Genomic DNA, 20,088 nt, shown 5'->3' with positions numbered 1-20,088 from the left:
TGCTGAGCAGAGAGCCCGATATGGGGCTCGATCCAAGGGCAGAGGCTTTAACCCACTGAGCCACCCAGGCACCCCAAAAGAACCTATATTTTAAAGAGGTACATAAACCATGTAGACCTTATTTTCGTCTGGATTGAAGTGAACCATAAAGCAATAAATTATAAAGTTTATGCAACAGTTGAAAATTTGACCACTAACCAGATTGTTATTAATATTAAAGAATTTTTATTTTTAAGCTGTGATAGTGTTATTGGTTGTTGTGGTTATAGTTTTAAGAGCCCTCATCTTTTAGAGATTCATACTGAAATAATTACTGGTAAATGATTTGATGTCTGGAATTTGCTTCAAAATAATGTGCCTTCTTAGGAAGGAGGTAGGGCTTAGATGAAATAAGGTTGGCTATTTGGGAGTTTGTTACTTTTCTTTCTTTTGTTATATTTTGCATGAGTTCTTCTCCATGCTTTAAATTCCTTATCTACTATAAAATTATAAATAAAATAAAATTTTATAATACATGTTTAAAAGGATTAGTTTCTAAGTAATGTATTAAGGGGCTTGATTCTAAGTCAATATATGCACAAAGATTTTATTATCTGTTTCTTCATTGCTCAGAGCCCTTTGGATATCAAATTATCTTGAAGCTGTGTTCTTCATTAGCAAGATCTGAAAAAGAGCTATTGCCTCTGTTTTGGTTTTATCTGACTAATATCTTTCATCATTATTCTTCTATTCAAAGATATTTTCTTTGAGCGATCAGTTTAACTACTGATAAATCTTTACCTATAAAGACTCCATTAACTTTCTTTTCTTTTCTCTCTCTTTTTTTTAAGATTCTGTTGATTTTAATGGAGGGTTACTATCCTGACTGCCTAAAAAAAGGTTGAGTCAATTAAGTAAATGAGTCTTTTAATGTAAAGTCATTATTTTTTTCTTATTGAAAAAAGCAGTATGTGTTGATTATAGAAAGGTTGGAAAATGCAGAAGAAAAATAGAGTTTTTCAGGATTCTTCATCCGGAGATGAACTGTTAACTGTTAACTGTTAACATTTGCTATACTTTTACTATGTTTATATACTTACATATGCACAGGAAAATGTACTATTTTGGTTTGTGAATTTTTTTTTATTAATTTCGAGGAAGTATATAACAAGCCATTAAAGCCAGCTTCCTGACTATTTAGGAACACCGATGATTACAGTAAAAGATAAACAACAATGAAGGAAGAAACAAAGACTCATAAAAATTATATCCAGAAGTCAAAGCAGAGTAATCTTAGGTCATACATGCCTATATCTATAGGGGGCCAGCAGCCTATATAGCCATCAAGGGCTATGGGATATTGAAGAATGTACAAAAATATATTCAGAATAATGATTATAAATAATTTTTCAAGTAAATTCTATTCATTTTACTTTATTTCAGAAGGCAGAGAAGTAACGTTTAGGAAGATTTTTACTTCAAATATTTAAAATTTTAAATGCTTGGGCCCTTAATAGGTTAATTTTTCTTTAATGGATAAGTTACATTGTCAAAAAATTCAGTCCTCATACCAAAATAAGATACCTTGACTTGTTTCACGTTCAAGGGTATTAAAAAACCAATTCCCATTCTTTGCTGTACCTCTCAGGTATTGAAAACTAAATTCAATTCAAAATATTTTTCAAATTTACTCAACAAATAGATCTTCTTGACATTTCAGACACATTTCTCATCCATCTTTGCTATTGGTTATAATCAGTTGTCACTTGAATAGAAAGTGAAACAAAATCTGTCCTTTAATTACACTAGTCAGCCCAGGTATGAATTTTGAAGTAAACTGGTGAAAGCACTTTTGAAAGTCTAAGCTTCATCCTTAAACCATATTTATTTAATGAATTCATCTAGCTTTCCAAAGCTGGGAGATTTTGGCTTATAGCTACGATTACTTTGCATTCCCTATTATCTTTTCATCATTAAGGTTTAATCCTGGCAATAATCTTTTTTTTTTTTTTTCTCATTGACTCATAGGGGAACAAGGAACGTGTTTGTCAGAAGAACAGAACGTGGAGTGGAGAGGTTGCAAGGTGTAAAAGTAAGTCACGTGACATTTAGCAGTCCCAAAGACAATACTGATGCCTCATAGTAACATCAATACTGATGCCTCATAGCCACATTTCCTTTATAAATCAGTGTTTCAATTTAAAAAAAAAATTTTTTTAATCATCTCCACAAACTGTGTGAGACTCTTTGATAGGCTTTCACTCAAGGGCACCAAACCAACAAATGGGTCAAAAACCGTTGTAGAGATTAATGATTGAAGTGGCATAGAGTACAAGATGACCGACTCCGGAATGGCAAACACTTTGTTAGAAATTAGTTAACTATTGAATTTATTTGCATTCTTTTTGTGGGTTCCCCCCCCCAAATAATTATAAATTAGAAGGCTTAGCCCTTTGGCTTTTTGGTGATGGTACTAGCCAATACTGACAGTCTTTTAAAGTGATGTCGCATCTGCCAAGTAAATGAATAGTTGTGGAATTTTGTATTAACTCATTTAATGAGAAAACCCAAGTTTATTTAGCAAGACATGAGTTCATTCATATGAGTTTATTCCCAACACATGGTTCATATGATTCCTCTGCCAGAGACAATGTATAGTTGACCCCATAAACAACCCAAGTTTGAACTGAGCATGTCCACTTACATGTGGGGTTTGTTTCAATAAATACAGTACGGTACTAGAAATTTATTTTCTCGTTCTTATGATTTTCCTAATAACATTTTCTTTTCTCTGGCTTACTTTATTGTGAGAATACAGTATATAATACATATAACATTCAAAATATGTGTTAATCAGCTGTTTATGTCAACAGGCTCTTGGTTAGTTAAGTTTTGGGGGCATCAAAAGTTATACATGGATTTTTGATGGCATGGAAAGTTGGCATCCCTAACCCCATGTTGTGCAAGGGTCAACTATAGTTAGATAAAGTAGTACAAGCCTATCAAAGTGGCAGGCTTTAAACCTTTTTCTGATAATCCTGGGGAGTCACCAGAGTTTTAGCTGGCCTCTTAGATTATCTGGTTAAGCAGCCTCTTAGATGAGTCAGCTGGTCTAGACTGGACTAAGTCAAGATCAGCTAGATTTATTTATCTTGCTAAATAAGTAAATAGGGGATGAGGAGAAGTGCAATGACCTACCCAATACCATAAATTAAGTTAATGGCAAAGCTGACAATAGGACTGGAGGTATGCAAGGCTTTGTTCATTGTGGTTTTAACCATATCTGGGGTAGATTAATGACTTGATTTTACATATACAGCAATCTTAAATTTCTTAAAGGAATATTATATAGCTGAAACTCAGTAGAGAATATATGACTGTTTTTAGTTCTCAAAAACTTGTATAAATATTATACAGAAAAATAGTTTTAAAAGCATGAGTAACATCTCAAGTCACAGAAAAGCATCATCTGGCATTATCGATAGTAGCATTTTTTTTTATCTCAGCTGTTCATGATCAAAAAATGTATGAACGTATTTGCTGGGAAGGAGAGAGGGGAGTGAAAAGGAAGCATGTGTATCTGGCATAGGCGCTCACCATGGCGTTGGTGAGGGAACTGCTTCAGTTCTGTGGCAGGTTTCATTCAAACTATGATGATGATCGTTTGTATGGCTGCTCTCTCCGAAACACAAGATAATAATAAAAAGTTCTATATGAATCCTATTCTTTTTTGTTTCTAAGATTTTTTTTATTTGACAGACAGAGATCACAAGTAGGCAGAGAGAGAGGAGGAAGCAGGCTCCCTGCTGAGCAGAGAGCCCGATGTGGGGTTAGATCCCAGGACCCTGGGGTCATGACCTGAGCCGAAGGCAGAGGCTTTAACCCACTGAGCCACCCAGGCGCCCCAATTCTTTTTTTTTTTTTAAGATTTATTTATTTATTTATTTGAAAGAGAAAGAGAGAGAGAAGAGGCGCATGAGGAAGAGGCACAGAGGAAGAAGGAGAGAGAATTTCCAGCAGGTACCACGCTGAGCATGGAACCCAGCGCAGGACACGATCTCAGGACCCTTAGATCACAACCTGAGCTGAAACCAAGGGCTGGTTGGTCCACCAGCTCACCACCCAAGCCCCCCTATACAAATTCTATTCTTTTATCTGTGGGTTTTTTTCTTTTTCTTTCTAAATTATCAAAATTCAAATATATTGATATCTGTATCAATCTGTTTTCAGGGATGTCTGTTCACTGATAGATACAGATGTCAGTGTAGGTAATAAGTTAGTAAATCATATAGGAATCTATCAAATCAGGTTGCTCAGGATGAGCACATTTTCCCCTCAGAAATATTTGTATTTTTTAATATGCCTCAGGAAAATGTACAATAAAATATATAAAAATATCAACAGTTTTATCCCTGAGTGGTGGCATTAAAACTATTATTTTCTTTTTGCTTATTTGTGTTTTCTAATTTTCTTTTTTTTTTTTTAAGATTTTATTTATTTATTTGACAGACAGAGATCACAAGTAGGAGAGAGGCAGGCAGAGAGAGCAGGCCCCCAGCTGAGCAGAGAGCCCGAGGCGGGGCTCGATCCCAGGACCCTGGGATCATGACCTGAGCCGAAGGCAGAGGCTTTAACCCACTGAGCCACCCAGGCGCCCCAGTGTTTTCTAATTTTCTACAAAGAACTTGTGCTGTGTGTTTAATAATTTAGAAAGAAAAAGAAAAAAATCCCACAGCGAAGAATAGGATTTGCATTTTAACAGTATCCCTAGATGATTTTTTTTTTGAGATTTTATTTATTTATTTGAGAGAGAGAGAAAGAGAGAGTGGGGTGAAGGGCAGAGGGACAAGCAGACTCCCCGCTGAGGCAGGGAGCCCACTGCGGGACACGATCCTGGGATTCCAGGATCATGACTTGAGCGAAAGGCAGATGCTCAACCAGCTGAGCCACCCAGGCGCCCTCCCTACATGATTTCACATCAGTCTAGAAACATTGCCTTAGACCTATGGCTTTTAGCCTTTGGCACACTGGAGCATCCTACGGAGCTTTGAAAAATCCCTTGCCCAGATAAATCAGTTAAGTCAGAATTTCTGGGGGTGGGAACCCATATCAATATATTTTTAAAGCTCCCAGGTAATTCCAAGATCCATGGTCCCAGTGTATGGAGTCCTTACCAGACTGGTTGAAGCCAGGAGGAGTCAGTTAGCATCGAATCCGCTGGCTCTGAAACCCTGAGTGAGCATTGGAAATCATATGGGGAGCTTCTAATACCAGAAGTTAGGCCACAACACAGAGATTCCGATTCATTTGGTCTGAGAGAGGGCTTGTTCATTTAGACCCCCAGCATTATTAACAACAAAAGGTGACAATATACATAAAGATAAATAGAATCAACAGGAAAATACCGATCTTTAATTGCCTACATGCCTTAAGTGAAACTTACACATGCTGGGATTTTTCAAGTGTATCCTTGTGTCTCACATAGGAGTAGGCTTCAATATTTTCTATGATGCACTGAGTAGCAATTGCAGCAGAGGAAGGAAAGAGAATTGGAAGAAGAATTTAATACGAGGCTTTGTTTTTTCTTTCTAGAGACCAGTTGTGAAGCTCCACTTGAGTTTCTGAACGGGGAAGCCGAAGTCGAAAACACCACTACTGGACCCCGGGTGCTGTATTCCTGCAACAGAGGGTACAGCCTTGAAGGGGCACCTGAGGCATACTGCACAGAACATGGAGCTTGGAGCCACCCACTTCCTGTTTGCAAACGTGTGTGTTGACTCTAGAGGTTTTGTCAGCTTCATTTTCGTGATTAGTTTCCCAAATGTCTAAACCCAGAGAAAACTCCACTGAGTGAAACTGGCCCAGAGAAAGCAATCTGTGCATCTCCAAACCAAATACTATGGGGTATTTTTAAAAGATTTTATTTATTTATTTGAGAGAGAGAGAGAGAGTGAGACAGAGAGAGAGCATGAGCAGGGGGAGGGGCAGAGGAAGAGGGAGAAGCAGACTCCCCACTGAGCAGGGAACCAGACCATCCCAGGATCCGGAGATCACAACCTGAGCCAAAGGCAGATGCTTAATCGACTTAACCTTAACCTATGGGATATTTTTAAAAATCTATTCATATTATCTGAAATATCCAGTCTGAGAATCAGCTGTCATCAGATTCCTTGGATGATGACAAGCAGTCCCAGGCACAAATAAAAAAAATGCAGCTTAATGAAAAAATTTTGACCCAAATGTATAAGGAATTTGTTTAAGGATGTGAAAAGGGTGAAGAAAGAATATATTAAGGTGCAATTTTAATACAATAAAATATGCATAAATATAGTGAATGAAGATAATCAGTTATAAACATTAGAATAAAAACAATATTCACATGCAAGATCTAATTTGACAGAGCGCTGGTTATGTTTAAAGTATTATAATGCACTAAATGAGTCTTTAGGATTCAGCTGATCCCTGCTTCACTCATACAGACTTCTTTGAAAATAAAAAAAACGAAAACTGCTGAAATATGTTGATACGTGCCACACACTTGCACTAAGAAATCCCAGTGCTGTAATCATTTTTTGTTTTTGCTTCAGATGTACAAAATGAACCCATTTTTATGAATAAGCCTTGCAAACTCTACAATTTAAGTTATACTATCCTGTTTAAGTAGTGTGAGTCTAAAGTTTAATTCAGCTCACTTAGAAAAGTCTGATGCTTCTCTGGGGCATCCTTCTGAAGGATGTTCAGTAAAAGAAAGTAAAGTGACAAAGAGAAGCATTTAATCTGCGTTCTTAATATTCTTCCAAAACCAAGACAGTGTTTAATGCACTCCCTGATTCCTAGCACACCTCTTCTTTCCCCAGTGTTGGGCCATAATTTCAAACAACTATTTAATTTGCCATCTTAGAATTTTAGGACAAGGTGTTAGTGGTTGAGTAACTTGAGGTTTTCAGATCTGATCTGATCTTATCCTTAAAAATAATTTCATGCAGATGCAAAACACATTTTTTTAAATGTTTGAAGTTCTGTATTTTTAAGCCCCGTATGATCCTCACTGAGAACCCAACTCTAAAGGGCTCATCATACTCTGCCTTTAAAGAAATAAATTCAGAGAAGGAGAATATCACTAAGCATTTTTTTTTGTTCTGTTTAACAGCAAATCCATGCCCCGTTCCTTTTGTGATTCCCGAGAATGCTGTGCTTTCTGAAAAGGAGTTTTATGTTGATCAGAACGTGTCCATCAAGTGTAGGGAAGGCTTCCTGCTCCAAGGCCAAGGCATCATTACCTGTAACCCTGACGAGACGTGGACGCTGACAAGTGCCAAATGTGAAAGTAAGTAAATGGATAGGTGGATTCCAGTTCCTTTCATTAGTGCAGAACGTTTTCTCATCCTTGTGAGATATTTTCAGTCAAGTAACTTAAATGTAGATACTGAGAACTCTGTCTTATGGTTATCAGCTTCTGTGTTGACAATTTTTAAAATTTAAAAAAAGAAAAAGATCTTTAGGGGCACCTGGATGGCTCAGTCAGTTAAGCGGCTGCCTTTAGCTCAGGTCATGATCCCAGAGTCCTGGGATCGGGTCCTGCTTCGGGCTGCCTGCTCAGTGGAGAGCCTGCTTCTCCCTCTCCCTCTCCCTTTGCCTGCTGCTCTGCCTACTTGTGCTCTCTATCTCTCTGTCAAATAAATAAATAAAATCTTTTAAAAAATAATAAATAAATAAATAAATAAACTTTTTAAAAAGATCTTTGAATTCCAAACAAAAAAGAAAACTTTCCAGAAGTAGGCTAAAACCTACTTGGCCAGATTCAGTGAACAGATTTTCAAAATGTGTTCTAGGAACGAGCTAAATATTAAATCTAAAATATATTTTTCTTCCAGGGCACCTGGCTGGCTCAGTCAGTAGAGCATGCAGCTCTTGATCTCGGAGTCATGATCTCGAGCCCCAGGGTGAATGTAGAGATGACTTTAAAAAAACAAAATACATATTTTTCCCGTATTCCGAGAGTCCCCAAACTATCCTTTAACAGGCTATGGATGCTTTGCCATACAAAAATTATTCCACAGTGGTTCTCAAACTTGAATTACTTAGAAGACTTGTTTAAAACAGGTTCCTGGGCTCCTCCTTTGAATGTCTGGCTCAGTAGGCTGGGATAAGGCCTGAGAATTTGTATTTCAAACAAGTTCCCAGGTGTTGCTGCAGATGCCGGTCCTGGAACCACAGTTTGAGAACCTCTGGGCTAGCACCATTTTGATACAGAACACAGAATCTGGCAGCATCACTTGCTGCCTTGTGGTAACTTAAAACATCTGCCCTGCCCAACATCCCGCCCTCCAGCTCCCTTGTCGTCCAAGCTACTCCCTCTGCAGCAGTTAACAACATTCATCGAGTCTAGCCAGATGCAGGACACTGGGCCGCCTAGTCTGAGAATATATCGTGCCTGCGATGACCATCTTCAGAACTCTTGCCCTCCAGTTAAGAAGAAAAGTGTGTGTGAAGGCCATGGGGATTGTGGAGTCAGAGAAGACCTGGGTTTGAATTCTGTCCTCAAAGCTTTCTAAGTCAAAACTTATGCCTGTGCCCTAACTTCTCTGAACCTCCGGGCTCTCGTGTGTTAATGGCCCGATAACACCTGTCTTACAGGTTTGTTTTGAAGAATCAGTGAGTCAGTGTATTTCTTTCAGCCGTGTCTCCTGATAGGAAGAGATACACCAACAGCCCAAGTGTCTGAATTGCCAACCAGCAGCCTACCGCAGCCTTAGAATTTCGATTTTACTCCAGCAAATATATACTATACGTTTAGCCTTATAAAATCGACTCCAAGCGAAATGGGAAGAACTGCATATGTATAAGTGTTGACCAGCGGCCTGAACTAAGGCAGGCCAAGGGCCCTGATCCTGCGCATATATCCACGATGGTCTCGGCATCCTGAGACGAACCATGCAGAGCCCGGGCCGCCGAGCGAGGAGAGACATGCACTGTGGGGCGTGTTTCATTCTTCCTCTGTGTTCTTGAGAGGCTTGGGGGTTGCCTGGGAGAGGAGACCGTTTCTACCCTTGTTGACTCTCCTCAATCCCTCTTTTGCATTTTTTATTACACAGAAAGCCTCTGGCTTAGAAGACAGTGTCTTCGCTGAGGGACATGAGCAACAACTTACCTCTTTTCCCCTTGTCCTAATATTTATTTTTACAAATCAGTGATTAAAATTTATCATGTATAGGAATCACCTGGGGAGGGTGGGTAAGATCCAGACTCGCAAACCAGAAACTCCTGAAAGTTTCACTTTCAGCAAAAACCCAAGGTGATTCCCGTATAGGTCTTCTGAGATCTGTGCTTTGGTCACTTCAGGAAACCAGCCATCAGCTTGCCGTGACCTTTCTACCGGCTGCTCCCCCAGCCTGGAAGCTCTTTCCCTCTGATCCACTCAAGCTCTATGGTCTAGTCCAAATGCCGCTTTCACTGCGATTTGTACCCTGATAATCCTGAGTATAAGCAGTCACATTCACCTTGATTTTCCTGTAGGAGAGTATCCAGCTCTTTTTAAGTTGTCCATCATTCTGCTCCTTGTCTGAACAAAGGGACAGCATTTTCTTCATTGGTTTCTTTCCAGTTTCTGAGTCACAGAAGGCATTAGTACATATTTGATATCTGACTCACTGAATTAACATTTGTAACCACCTTGAAGGAAAAGAAAATTTAGAAAAATCATACACATTGGTCATCCCTTCTGACAAGTTCTTCATCGTATTATGACCACCAAGTGACCTTTTCAACTTCACGGAGAGTCATCCAAAAGTTAGACTTACACGAGCAGAATGCTGACTGGAATCCCAGCTCCAATCCAGGCCTCGTCTGGTGAGCCACCCCAGATTCACTCTAGTTATCTCAAGGCTTCTCGAGGCAAAATTAGTTATAAAGCTTTTAATTTAAACATACAGTACATGTCAGTTCTAAAAGAGGATTGTTATTCAATATCCCGTATTTCGAAAGCAGAGAGTCACTGGGTTACAGTCTTGAAAAGAAGGAAACTGATGTGAAGCCTTGAAACCTTGAATGTCATAAACCTCATCAAAGTGTGTAAACTGAGTCTGGACAGGCTAAAGAAATACTCATTTACTCATTTCTCGAAGGGGTCTCAAGAGCCCACTACCTACAGGATGCTATCTTCCGCACCAATACCATGGTCTTTTTTTTTTTTTAAGATTTTATTTATTTATTTGACAGATGGAGATCACAAGTAGGCAGAGAGGCAGACAGAGAGAGAGGGGGAAGCAGGCTCCCTGCTCAGCAGAGAGCCTGAGGCGGGGCTCGATCCCAGGACTCTGGGATCACGACCTGAGCTGAAGGCAGAGGCTGAACCCACTGAACCACCCAGGCGCCCCACCAATACCATGGTCTTGATGGAATATGCACTACTGCAGTTCATGGGCTTTACTCTAGAACAATAGACTTCAAATTACCCCCGTGCTTCTCCCCTTCTGATTTGATCAGCATCGTGCATGGACATTCTCTTGGAAGCTACCTCTTTGGCAATCCACAAAAGCTCATTCTTGGGCTCCTCGAGACTTCTTGCTTGATAAAAAACAAAACAAAACAAAACAACAACAACAAAACAGCTCAGGTTCAGCCTTTGAGTCAAAAGACAAAACCTTTGATCCTGCACATCTCATTTTTTCTAGACAGCAGCAGATGATACTTTTAGTTCCTAGTACCTCTTAGTTATTATACAGGTGAAAAGGCAGCTTTATATATTTTATCTTTGCTCTTTAAATCAATCCAGTCTTGGGGAGGAGACTTGTGTTCTCTTCCAACCACTAGCTGGGTTAGTAGCACAGGCTTCATCGTGGTTCTGTTTTTCCTGTAGAAATATCCTGTGGTCCGCCAGCTCACGTAGAAAATGCGATTGCTCGAGGCGTACATTACCAGTATGGGGACGTGATCACCTACTCGTGTTACAGTGGATACATGCTGGAGGGTTCCCTGAGGAGTGTTTGCCTGGAGAACAGAACCTGGACATCGCCTCCTGTTTGCAGAGGTAAGGGAATCTTTGAATGGCTATTTCTCAGGGAAGCGGTAGGGAAATGCGAATAAAGTCTGATAAGGCCAACAGCCATATGCATGAACTATTACTTTTCCTTGGCTTTAAATTTTCGCTTGACATCTATGTCATTTTCCTTAACTTTATGGGTTTGAGTTTTGAAAGCTTTCATATCGCACTCTGGCCGAGCACACGGCCCCTTCCTGAGTCGATCGTGGGTCTCAGTCCAAGTGTTTTTCCAGAGTATTCTCCAGCTGCTAGGGGAGCTGTATCATGTGTGAGCCCTGAGGGCACTTCTTGGACAGTCAGGTCGTTTGAGCAGATTCCACTCCCATCCTGGGCAGACTCCTAGCCCCGCCAGAGATGGAGTAGCCTGCCCCATGGCCAGAGTAAGACACAAGACGTATTGGGCAGCCCCAGGGTCTCCTGGGGCATGTTGGGGACTGGTGACAAAACTGGTAACAAGCACTCCATGCTCACACCAGCACCACTGTCCCTTCACTTGCTGGATTGAATTTGCCAACCCAAGGATGAATTTTGTGTGTGTAGTCCATAAAATCTTCTTGGGAGAACGAGGGAACAAGGTTCTGTGCTTAAAATTCTGCAAAACTGAAAGAGGTACATAACAAGGCATCCCAATAGGTCCTAAAATTTACACCTTTCTAATAAACAGGATTCTTTCTTACAAACCATAATGATTGGTCCAGTCTGCAAATACTTACTGAAAGTCAAGAGCTATGCTCGTGAACAAGAACTGAAAGAAAAATCGAACTGTTGGGTGCATTGTCCACATGGCCACATGGGCCCTGGTGAGATTTGGACTGGGGGTGAAAGGGCCAGAGTCTTTAATGACCCATCAGGGCTGGGAGAATTGAGGAAATCAATGAATGAATGACATGAGCCTCAAAAGAGGCAAGGGTGATTGCAGGAGAAGGGAGATGAATTGTCTGAAAGCAACAGTGAGAAACGAAATCACTAACACATGGGGTGTAAGAGAATGAGAGGGCTGCAGAGGAAGTGCCATCTTCCTAGAGTAGCCCACTTCAAATCAGAAGTCAAATAAGAGCTGCGTCTCCTGGCTGCCTTGCTTGTTCCTCCATGTGCTTATCTTAAGACACTCAATGACAGTGGCAGCACCAAAGAGCTGTTGACCAACAAGGGCACCTTTGGAAGGGCATTCTCAGATCTTCCGGGGGAGGCTTTTCCCCTGGTCCAGACCAAAAGAGATGACCTTCTGTCGAAACCACTATGTCCCTTCTGCTCTGAGTCCCCAGATTACTAAAACTTTGAAAGCCACGTTCTCAGAACTACCCAAGCTTATTTATACCCCTTTCTGAGAGCCCTCCCATTTGTCTGTGACTGAATCTTGAGATTTGGTTTTGTTTCTCTTCCATAAATCTTGACTCTAGGAAGTGTTATGAAGTGTAAGTAAGGAATCCTATTTTCCAACAAATACACTTCCATAATTCTCTGGGTTTATGATCCATCCTGCTTCTTTTGTAGCTGTCTGTCGATTCCCATGTCAGAATGGAGGGATCTGCCAACGTCCCAATGCTTGTTCCTGTCCAGATGGCTGGATGGGGCGCCTCTGTGAAGAACGTGAGTCTGTCCTCAAACCTTCCATGTTATGTCCTTAAACCTTACTTTGAGTCCTGATAATTTGCCTGGAAGCTACCAAACTCAGGGGAGTTACTAGGAACTGGCTTTACTGTTAGAAGGAATTCATTTGCTTAAATCCTGCAGCAGACCAGGCAAGAGGGCCTAGGGTCGATCCAAATATGTCTATTATTTGCAAAAGATCTAGACTCTAAGTGACCTTGAAAATACAGTGATCACAATCCATCCAGAGCCATTTCCACATGCCTTCTGTCACAAATTCCCAGGAATCTTCTTGAGAAGGACCTTATAATAGAGGGTTTCCTGGCCTCTATCTTCCCTATCTCAAGTCCATATATATGCTATGCCTCTCATTGCTGTAGTTGGGATAAATTGATGGCATTGCATGAAACTATACTTTTATGTAGTATTGGCAGCCCACCATTCACTCTTTTAGGGGTGGTTCTTCCCAACTAAGAAAATAGGGGAAGTTGGCACTCCAGTATCTAGACAATGCTTAGTAAATTGATATAGAATTTTGATCCTTATAAAAATATGTTTGAATTTGAACATTCAGGAGAATGGAAATAAGTGGTTTTAAACTGTTTTTTAATGTCTAAACTATACGTTGTTTCGGTATCTAAAAATATATATGTAAGGATAAAATGATTTCATATTGCATTGGGAGTGGTGTCTGCAAATCACATTAAGAGTCATTTGGGTGATGGCCATTGGTCTGTATCAGTTTTCTTGAAGGCAGGACATGGTATAAGAGATTCTAAAACTGTTTTAAGTGTAATTCTTGCAACTAATCTGGAAAGGAAAATACACAATGGAAATAAATTTGGCTGCTAACAACTCACCAAAGCAAGTATTCTTACAGTGATTAAGAAAGAAGAGAAATTATGTTTTTCGTCCCTCTTCTCCCCAATCATTCCTTTCCATTTAGGGCTTCCAAACTTGACCTGCTGTAATGCTAGGAGTCCAAAGACCAGGGAGACATTTCCCCTGGGGGTCTAGCTGAGCTTGCTGCGCATGTGGCCACCCTCCTTCATTAGACCAGCGCTTCCCAAGCTTTAATGTGTGTACAGACCACCTGCGAGATGTTAAATGCAGATTCCGATTCAGTAGTTCTGGTTTGGGACCTGAGATCCCACATTTCCAGCCAACTCCTAGGTCATGCCAGTGCATGAATTGTTCTTCGAGCAACGAGCCAAGAGACTATCCCACTCCTCTTAAACACATTGTTCCTCTTTAAAGAGCTCAGTATTTTCTAGGAAGAATGATTGGAGTGTGTAAAAGAGGCCTGATTCAGTCCTCTGATCCTAGGAAATAAAGGGTGAGTTGTCCCATCACTGCTGATGTGTTGCCAGAACCGACCTACAGGAGAGCCCCTTGGACCCCATTCATACCTTTAATTCAAGACAGTGAGAGAGCCTCGAGACAGCCAAACCCTCTTGAGGACTTCACGTAATTCAAAAAGGAAATTTCAAATGATAATAAGTGGAGAACATTCTGCTTATTCTGTGAAGAGAAAGCAAAGCACTTAGTAGACATCGATTATGGCATATCCTCTCTGAAAGTACATTTGGCACTAGAGTCATTTCGTGAGGCTAAAGGTCCACCCTTACTTTCCTGATTATGTTTACTGATTACTAAACAGAACACATCCAGGGAGACATAGCTGGTGGGTCATTCAAGGTTTTCCTCCTCCTGGAAAATGTTTTTTGAATACTCGAACATGTCTGAGTGAGTGTATTTTGATTAAATTTGTTTTGGTCTCCTTTCAGCAATATGCATTCTCCCCTGTTTGAACGGTGGGCGCTGTGTGGCCCCTTATCAGTGTGACTGCCCACCTGGCTGGACGGGGACCCGCTGTCATATAGGTAGGCCTTCTCTCGCGGTTTGTTTTCTTGTTGACTTGGCTCCATGAGGCCCTAGCGGACAGTGGTGAGCGTGACTCAGAATCAGAGGTGGCAGGGAAACAAAATGATGCCAGAATCACTCAGGAATCCCTCAAGATGGTCTCTTGGATGACGGTCTCAGTGCTGAGCTCCGTGGCTGCTTCAGAGGCACCTGTCAGGGTCGAGAACCAAAGACAGGAATCTCAGTCAGCTCAGTTGTCATCCTTCTTCGTGTCATCTGCTCTACTTTGCAGAATGTCGAGAAAACGTGCGGAGGTTCAGAAGAATATTTATTTTAATCTCTATGAAACTAAATTACTAACTTCATGGTAACTATTCAGTAAGAACAAGGCTCTGGATCATTACCACTTAAGTTAAATCAAAGAGATGGTTCCTTCATAGACAGCAGTAATAAATTGTTGGTTAATTGGGGATAGACACGTCCCCTTAACCACACTTACCTACCTCAAATATGACCTCTACTCCTCTGTACTTTGAGGTCTTAACTGTTGGGTTACCCATCTGTCCTTGCCCCCACTAGATGACACGCTGCTTGGGGACGGGGTGTCTCTCTGTGGTCATTGCATGCCAGTACCTAAAATAGCGCCTGCGTACGATAGGTTTCTCATGTGGAAGAAACGAATCAGTCTAAAATGACAGGTTTGGACCTTCTTAAAGTCTGATATTTTTAGGTAACTATTAAAAGAAGACAACTCGCTGTATTTATTTGGTATTCATTCTAGCACTCCACTGTTTTTCTTGTAAACAATATTATACCATCTCTCTGATGGGGTAAGACATCAAGTAGAATAGGCGTGTTGGCACCAGAGCTTGTCATAAGCTCTAGGACCAGGGGCCCGTATAATTTAGCTTTCAAACTAGGACATTTCTGAGAGCGAAAGGGATACAATTGACAAGTAAACTAGGGAAATGGGAGTGCCACGTACTGTCACAGGCAAGATCAGATGTGTCATCCCCGTACCCCCGAAACAGCCGTCTGTGAATGTAGAAAAGGAAAAATCTACAGGAGGTTAAAGGCAAAGCCCTTATTCGAAACTCTAAAAGCAATCAATGGAGTGTGTGTTTGTAACAGACCCACTTGGAGGTTTATCGGCATTTCCCAAATTGAAGTCACTTGCAAACGCTTCTGGCCGTGGCCGGCGTCTTACTTTGCGGGCGGTGGCCCTGCTGTTCCGGGGGGAGGCACCCTTGATTCTCCCGCTCTGCCCTCTGAGATTCGTAGTAGCAGCACCTTTCTGTTTCTCCTGCGCAGTGCCTCCCCCATCCTACTCTGTCCCCACTGTCACCAGCTCGTAAAAGATCTTTCCTTGGAATCACCATCAGATCTTCCTGTCCCTCCATTTCCAAGCTAAACATCAAGACATGCTCCTCTTGGTGTACCTTTTTGCCCTATTTCAGAACCTAAAATGGCTCCCTGTTGTGTCCACATCCAGCCCAAATTTTCAAGCACAGATTCTTCTGACTTCAAGGCTCTGCTTGGACTAGCTGCCACACACGGGGTAAAACTCAGCATTCATCCAGCCAATCACACGCTGTCCCCTGCAGTGATGGCTTTTTCATTCCCCCATCGCTCAGCACCATCCCATGGTTTCCCTCTTTCCCTTACCTCTTCAAACCTTACCCAACCTCACAAGCCCTGCCCAAGTTTCCTCTTGTCTCCAAACTTGCTTTTATACCACAATAATCTATTTTCTAACGTCCCATTTCTATAGCTATGACCCAGTTAGGTACAACCATGCACTTTAAAGCTCCATTGATCTATTTGTATTTCTTTTAGCTCCTTGGGTCCCTAAGTGGCATTAGCTCCATAATGATGCTGAGCCACATAGTGCTCCTTTCCTGTAGTGGCTGCCTCAGTGCACATCCCGCTCACACATCCTATATACTAAGCATACCGCTGCATATGATACGGGAGCTCCTGTTCTCCAGAATTTAATCTAGAAAAGCAGAATGGCCGATAAGCAGATAACTAGAGGCTAGCCAAATTCTCTGAAAGGGGTCATGACAACAGTGAGAATGGGTACATTAGCCAAGTGGAGACATTCTGAAGTCTTCATAAGCATAGAATCAGAAGAGCGAGAGTAGCCACCAGAGGAAGATCATTCTACTCAAGGGCACGGAAGCATAACACAGGTGTGTTCAGCATAGGAGAACTGAAGCCATAAAGGGAAAGTAGGGGTGTGACTGGAAATGAAGCTGTCAGGATGGGCAGAGCCAGAGAAGGACATGCACTGTGTGCCAAGTTCAAGATGCTGGATTATGTCCCGTGAGCGACAGAAGCCACGGAAGGATTTTAAGCAGGAAAATCATGTGATGAGATTTTCTTTTAGAAAAGTGATTGTGGCGGCAGTATGGAAAATGGCAGAAAGCAAGACTTAAAATTGGGAGTCCACTTAGGAAGTTAACAAAACAGAATTGGCAAGATGTAATGAAGTCTGGAAAAATGTTAACTGAGAAGTGGGGTGGGTTGAGAGAAGTTGGGGAGGTGACTCGCTACTTGGCTATAGATTTATTAAGGGAGTAAAAGTCTGAGATGAATCAAGACCGATACATGTTTTGGGCCCCTGAGGGGAAGGTGCTGCCATTTACTGAGATAGAGAACCTAAGAGGGGTATATTTGAAGGTACGGGTGAGGAGTTAAGTTTGTATGTGCTGAGTTCGAGGACCCTGTGAAACATACAAGGGAGAGGTCTGATAGGCAGTCGAATGATGGTTTGGGTTCCCAGAAGATACATCTAGATTGAAGATAGCAATATGTAAGTCATCACTGGAAAACATTCATGGAGAAAAACATAAGATCATACAGAAATCACATCGCTTGAAAAGGTAGCCCAAAATGGAACACTGGGGGCATGCCAGTTTTAGGGAAGAGGAGGTGTTAAGCTATTAGGCAAGGAAGTGAAATGAATTTGTTAGTACAGTCGGAAACCACTAAATCATCATGCTACTGAAAAGGAGTAGGGCGCCTGGATGACTCCGTCAGTTGAGCGTCGGACTCTTGATTTCAGCTCAGGTCATGATGTCAGGGCTGTACAATCGAGCCCCACATCAGGCTCTGCACTCAACATGGAGTGTGCTCAAGATTCTCTCTCCCTTTCCCTCTGCCCCTCCCCCGACTCATGCATCCTCCCTCTCTAAAATGAGTAAATAAATCTTTTTTAAAAAGGGAAGGAAAAGGAGCAATTTTTTTATTAGTGCGCAGAATCTGTGGAAAGTTAGTTTTTAATGATTGGGTTTTATTTTTCTATTTTTAATCCTGGGCTTTGTTTCATCATTCCCTCTTTATTGTGTGGCAGATACATGCATTCTGTTGGCCCACTCCCACTCTTTAACTCCCCACGGGAGCTCCCCAAGGGTGAGGACAGGGTTGTTGTTGTTGTTTTTTTCCATCTCTTCCCACCCAGTGCTTCCTTGTCCGGCTGGATGAACAATGAAAGAAAGGACATTTACTTCTATCTCACCGAAGATGAGTTTTTCCTCTGGGAAACCTACTTTTCCATGCGATAATGAGGCTGAAACTTTTCTGATTTCCAGCCTTCTTTCAACAGAAATTTTATTTTCTTCCTCAAGGAAGTTCTTCTTTTTCTTTGCTATGTTAAATTTGTGGGTGTTAGGTCTTCGTCGGCTTTTAGCATCCGCAAGTTTTTTAACAGGTAGGTACATGCAGTTGAAGAGTGTGGTTATGACACCGTGCATGTGTGGGAAAGATGCCTAGATAATAAACCTTTGGGTTTATTATCAGGGCTTTATCTGTGGCTAACTTTTAATTCTATCCCAGGTTCTGTAATTCCAGTTAAAGATGGTAAAAGCAATGAAATATGTTTTTTAGCAAATACAAAGAACTTCTGAATCATCTCCTATTTTTATTTGTTTGTTTTGCTTTTTGTTATTTTAGATAATCTATATGTCTGATTGATTATCTTAAGAGTTGGTATCTGGGGACGCCTGGATGGTTCAGTCGGTTAAGCGGCTGCCTTTGGCTCAGGTCATGATCCCAGCATCCTGGGATTGAGTCCCACATCGGGCTCTTTGCTCGGCAGGGAGCCTGCTTCTTCCTCTGCCTCTGCTTGTGCACTCTCTCTCTCTCTCTCTGACAGATAAATAAATGAAATCTTTAAAAAATAAATAAATAAAATCTTTAAAAAAAAAGAGTTGGTGTCTGATATAATGACTCAATCAGTCATAGAATTCACTGCTAGTTCTTGAAAGTGAGATAGTCTAATTGAGCATCTGAAATATTTGCAGTTCAAAACCATATGTGTCAAATTGGTCGCATAAAGGATAAATGTGAAAAATCAGTGGATTTAATGTTATCAGCAAGGGTTTCAATACACAGGGGTAGGACTTAGCCTGGAGCTTAAATATGAGAAAGGACTGGCTTGGAGGGAAAAAGGGAAAGGGTGGTGTCCCATAACGACATGCGGTCAAACAAAGTGGCAGCAATGTGTAATGCAGATGGTCGGTGGGGAACGGCAGTGGCTAGAGCAGAAAGCACAGTGAGATCTTATTCTGTGTACATATGCAGAACATCTTCCAACTTGCTAAGTATTGATTAAATAAATGCATGAACTTTTCATCCCAGCTGTTTGCCAGTCTCCCTGCTTAAATGGTGGAAAATGCGTAAGACCAAACCGGTGTCATTGTCTCTCAGCTTGGACAGGACATGACTGCTCCAGGTAAGATAATTAAAAATTAATATTTATCTACAACACAAAGAGGTCAAAACTCAAGGGACGTTTGTCCCAAGAGCCAGAAGGTAACTCTGGTTTAAGTATAATCCTCTTATATCCAAAAATGTCTATCTTCAGATACTCTCTAAATGTGAACCAGAGCCAACACAAAGAAATATTAGTTAAGAAAACAATATCTCAAAAATAAATAATCTTTTGCTCACTTTGGAAGCATGTAAACTAAAGTTTGAACAATGCAGAGAAGGTTAGCTTGGCCCCTTTAAAAGGATGACATGCAAATTCATGAAACATTCCATACTTTTCCACAAAAAAAGGTTTAATTAAACAAATTAACTGCCCTCTTGAACAGAAGCTTGCATCATTCATATGTAAGGATGTAAAATAAATAATAAACTCAATACATTGTATTGATGTTCACGTGCATTCCTGATTATAATAGAAAATGGTATGGAAATTGATAAGAAATGTTTGTTTTTAAAGTCAAAAATCTTGTTTCATACTTCTAGTGTATGTATATGCAGTATTTAATTGACTAACAAAATTTATGTAAAAATATGTCTGTCCATTGGTTTCTCATTTCTAACCAGATAAATATCATAGTTGAGAAAAGATTATCACAAAAATAACTCTAAGGGAAAATGATTAAATATAATTTAAACTTTATTTTACTGAAGTATATTTGACATTCAGTATATTCGTTTCAGGTATACAACATAATGATTTTATATATGTATATAGCAAAATGATTATCACAATAGATCTAATTAGCCTCCATCACCACACATTTACAAAATGTTTTTCTCCTGATAAGAACTTATAAGATTTATTCTCTTAGCAGCTTTCAAATATGCAGTGCAGTGTTGTT

The 20,088-nt window shown here is 40.7% G+C and overlaps 1 protein-coding gene across 1 annotated transcript in view; it reads left to right on the top strand.

The window, feature by feature from the left end:
* The window catches only part of SVEP1 (sushi, von Willebrand factor type A, EGF and pentraxin domain containing 1), a gene marked incomplete at both ends in the record, with an annotated part of 180,617 nt that extends 161,405 nt beyond the window's left edge, over positions 1 to 19,212 (top strand). The window contains 7 exons of the mRNA XM_080820303.1: positions 2,008 to 2,071; positions 5,572 to 5,745; positions 7,130 to 7,306; positions 10,838 to 11,008; positions 12,515 to 12,610; positions 14,398 to 14,493; positions 19,115 to 19,212. Coding sequence (XP_080676429.1) covers positions 2,008 to 2,071; positions 5,572 to 5,745; positions 7,130 to 7,306; positions 10,838 to 11,008; positions 12,515 to 12,610; positions 14,398 to 14,493; positions 19,115 to 19,212 — 876 coding nt within the window. The remainder of the gene's footprint in view (positions 1 to 2,007; positions 2,072 to 5,571; positions 5,746 to 7,129; positions 7,307 to 10,837; positions 11,009 to 12,514; positions 12,611 to 14,397; positions 14,494 to 19,114) is intronic.
* Positions 19,213 to 20,088: the final 876 nt, after the last annotated feature.

Source organism: Martes martes (assembly GCF_963455335.1).
Source record: "Martes martes genome assembly, chromosome: 12".
Classification (NCBI taxonomy): Eukaryota; Metazoa; Chordata; class Mammalia; order Carnivora; family Mustelidae; genus Martes; species Martes martes.
Note: the sequence above shows the minus strand (reverse complement) of the source record. Positions and strands in the feature narration are given on the sequence as shown.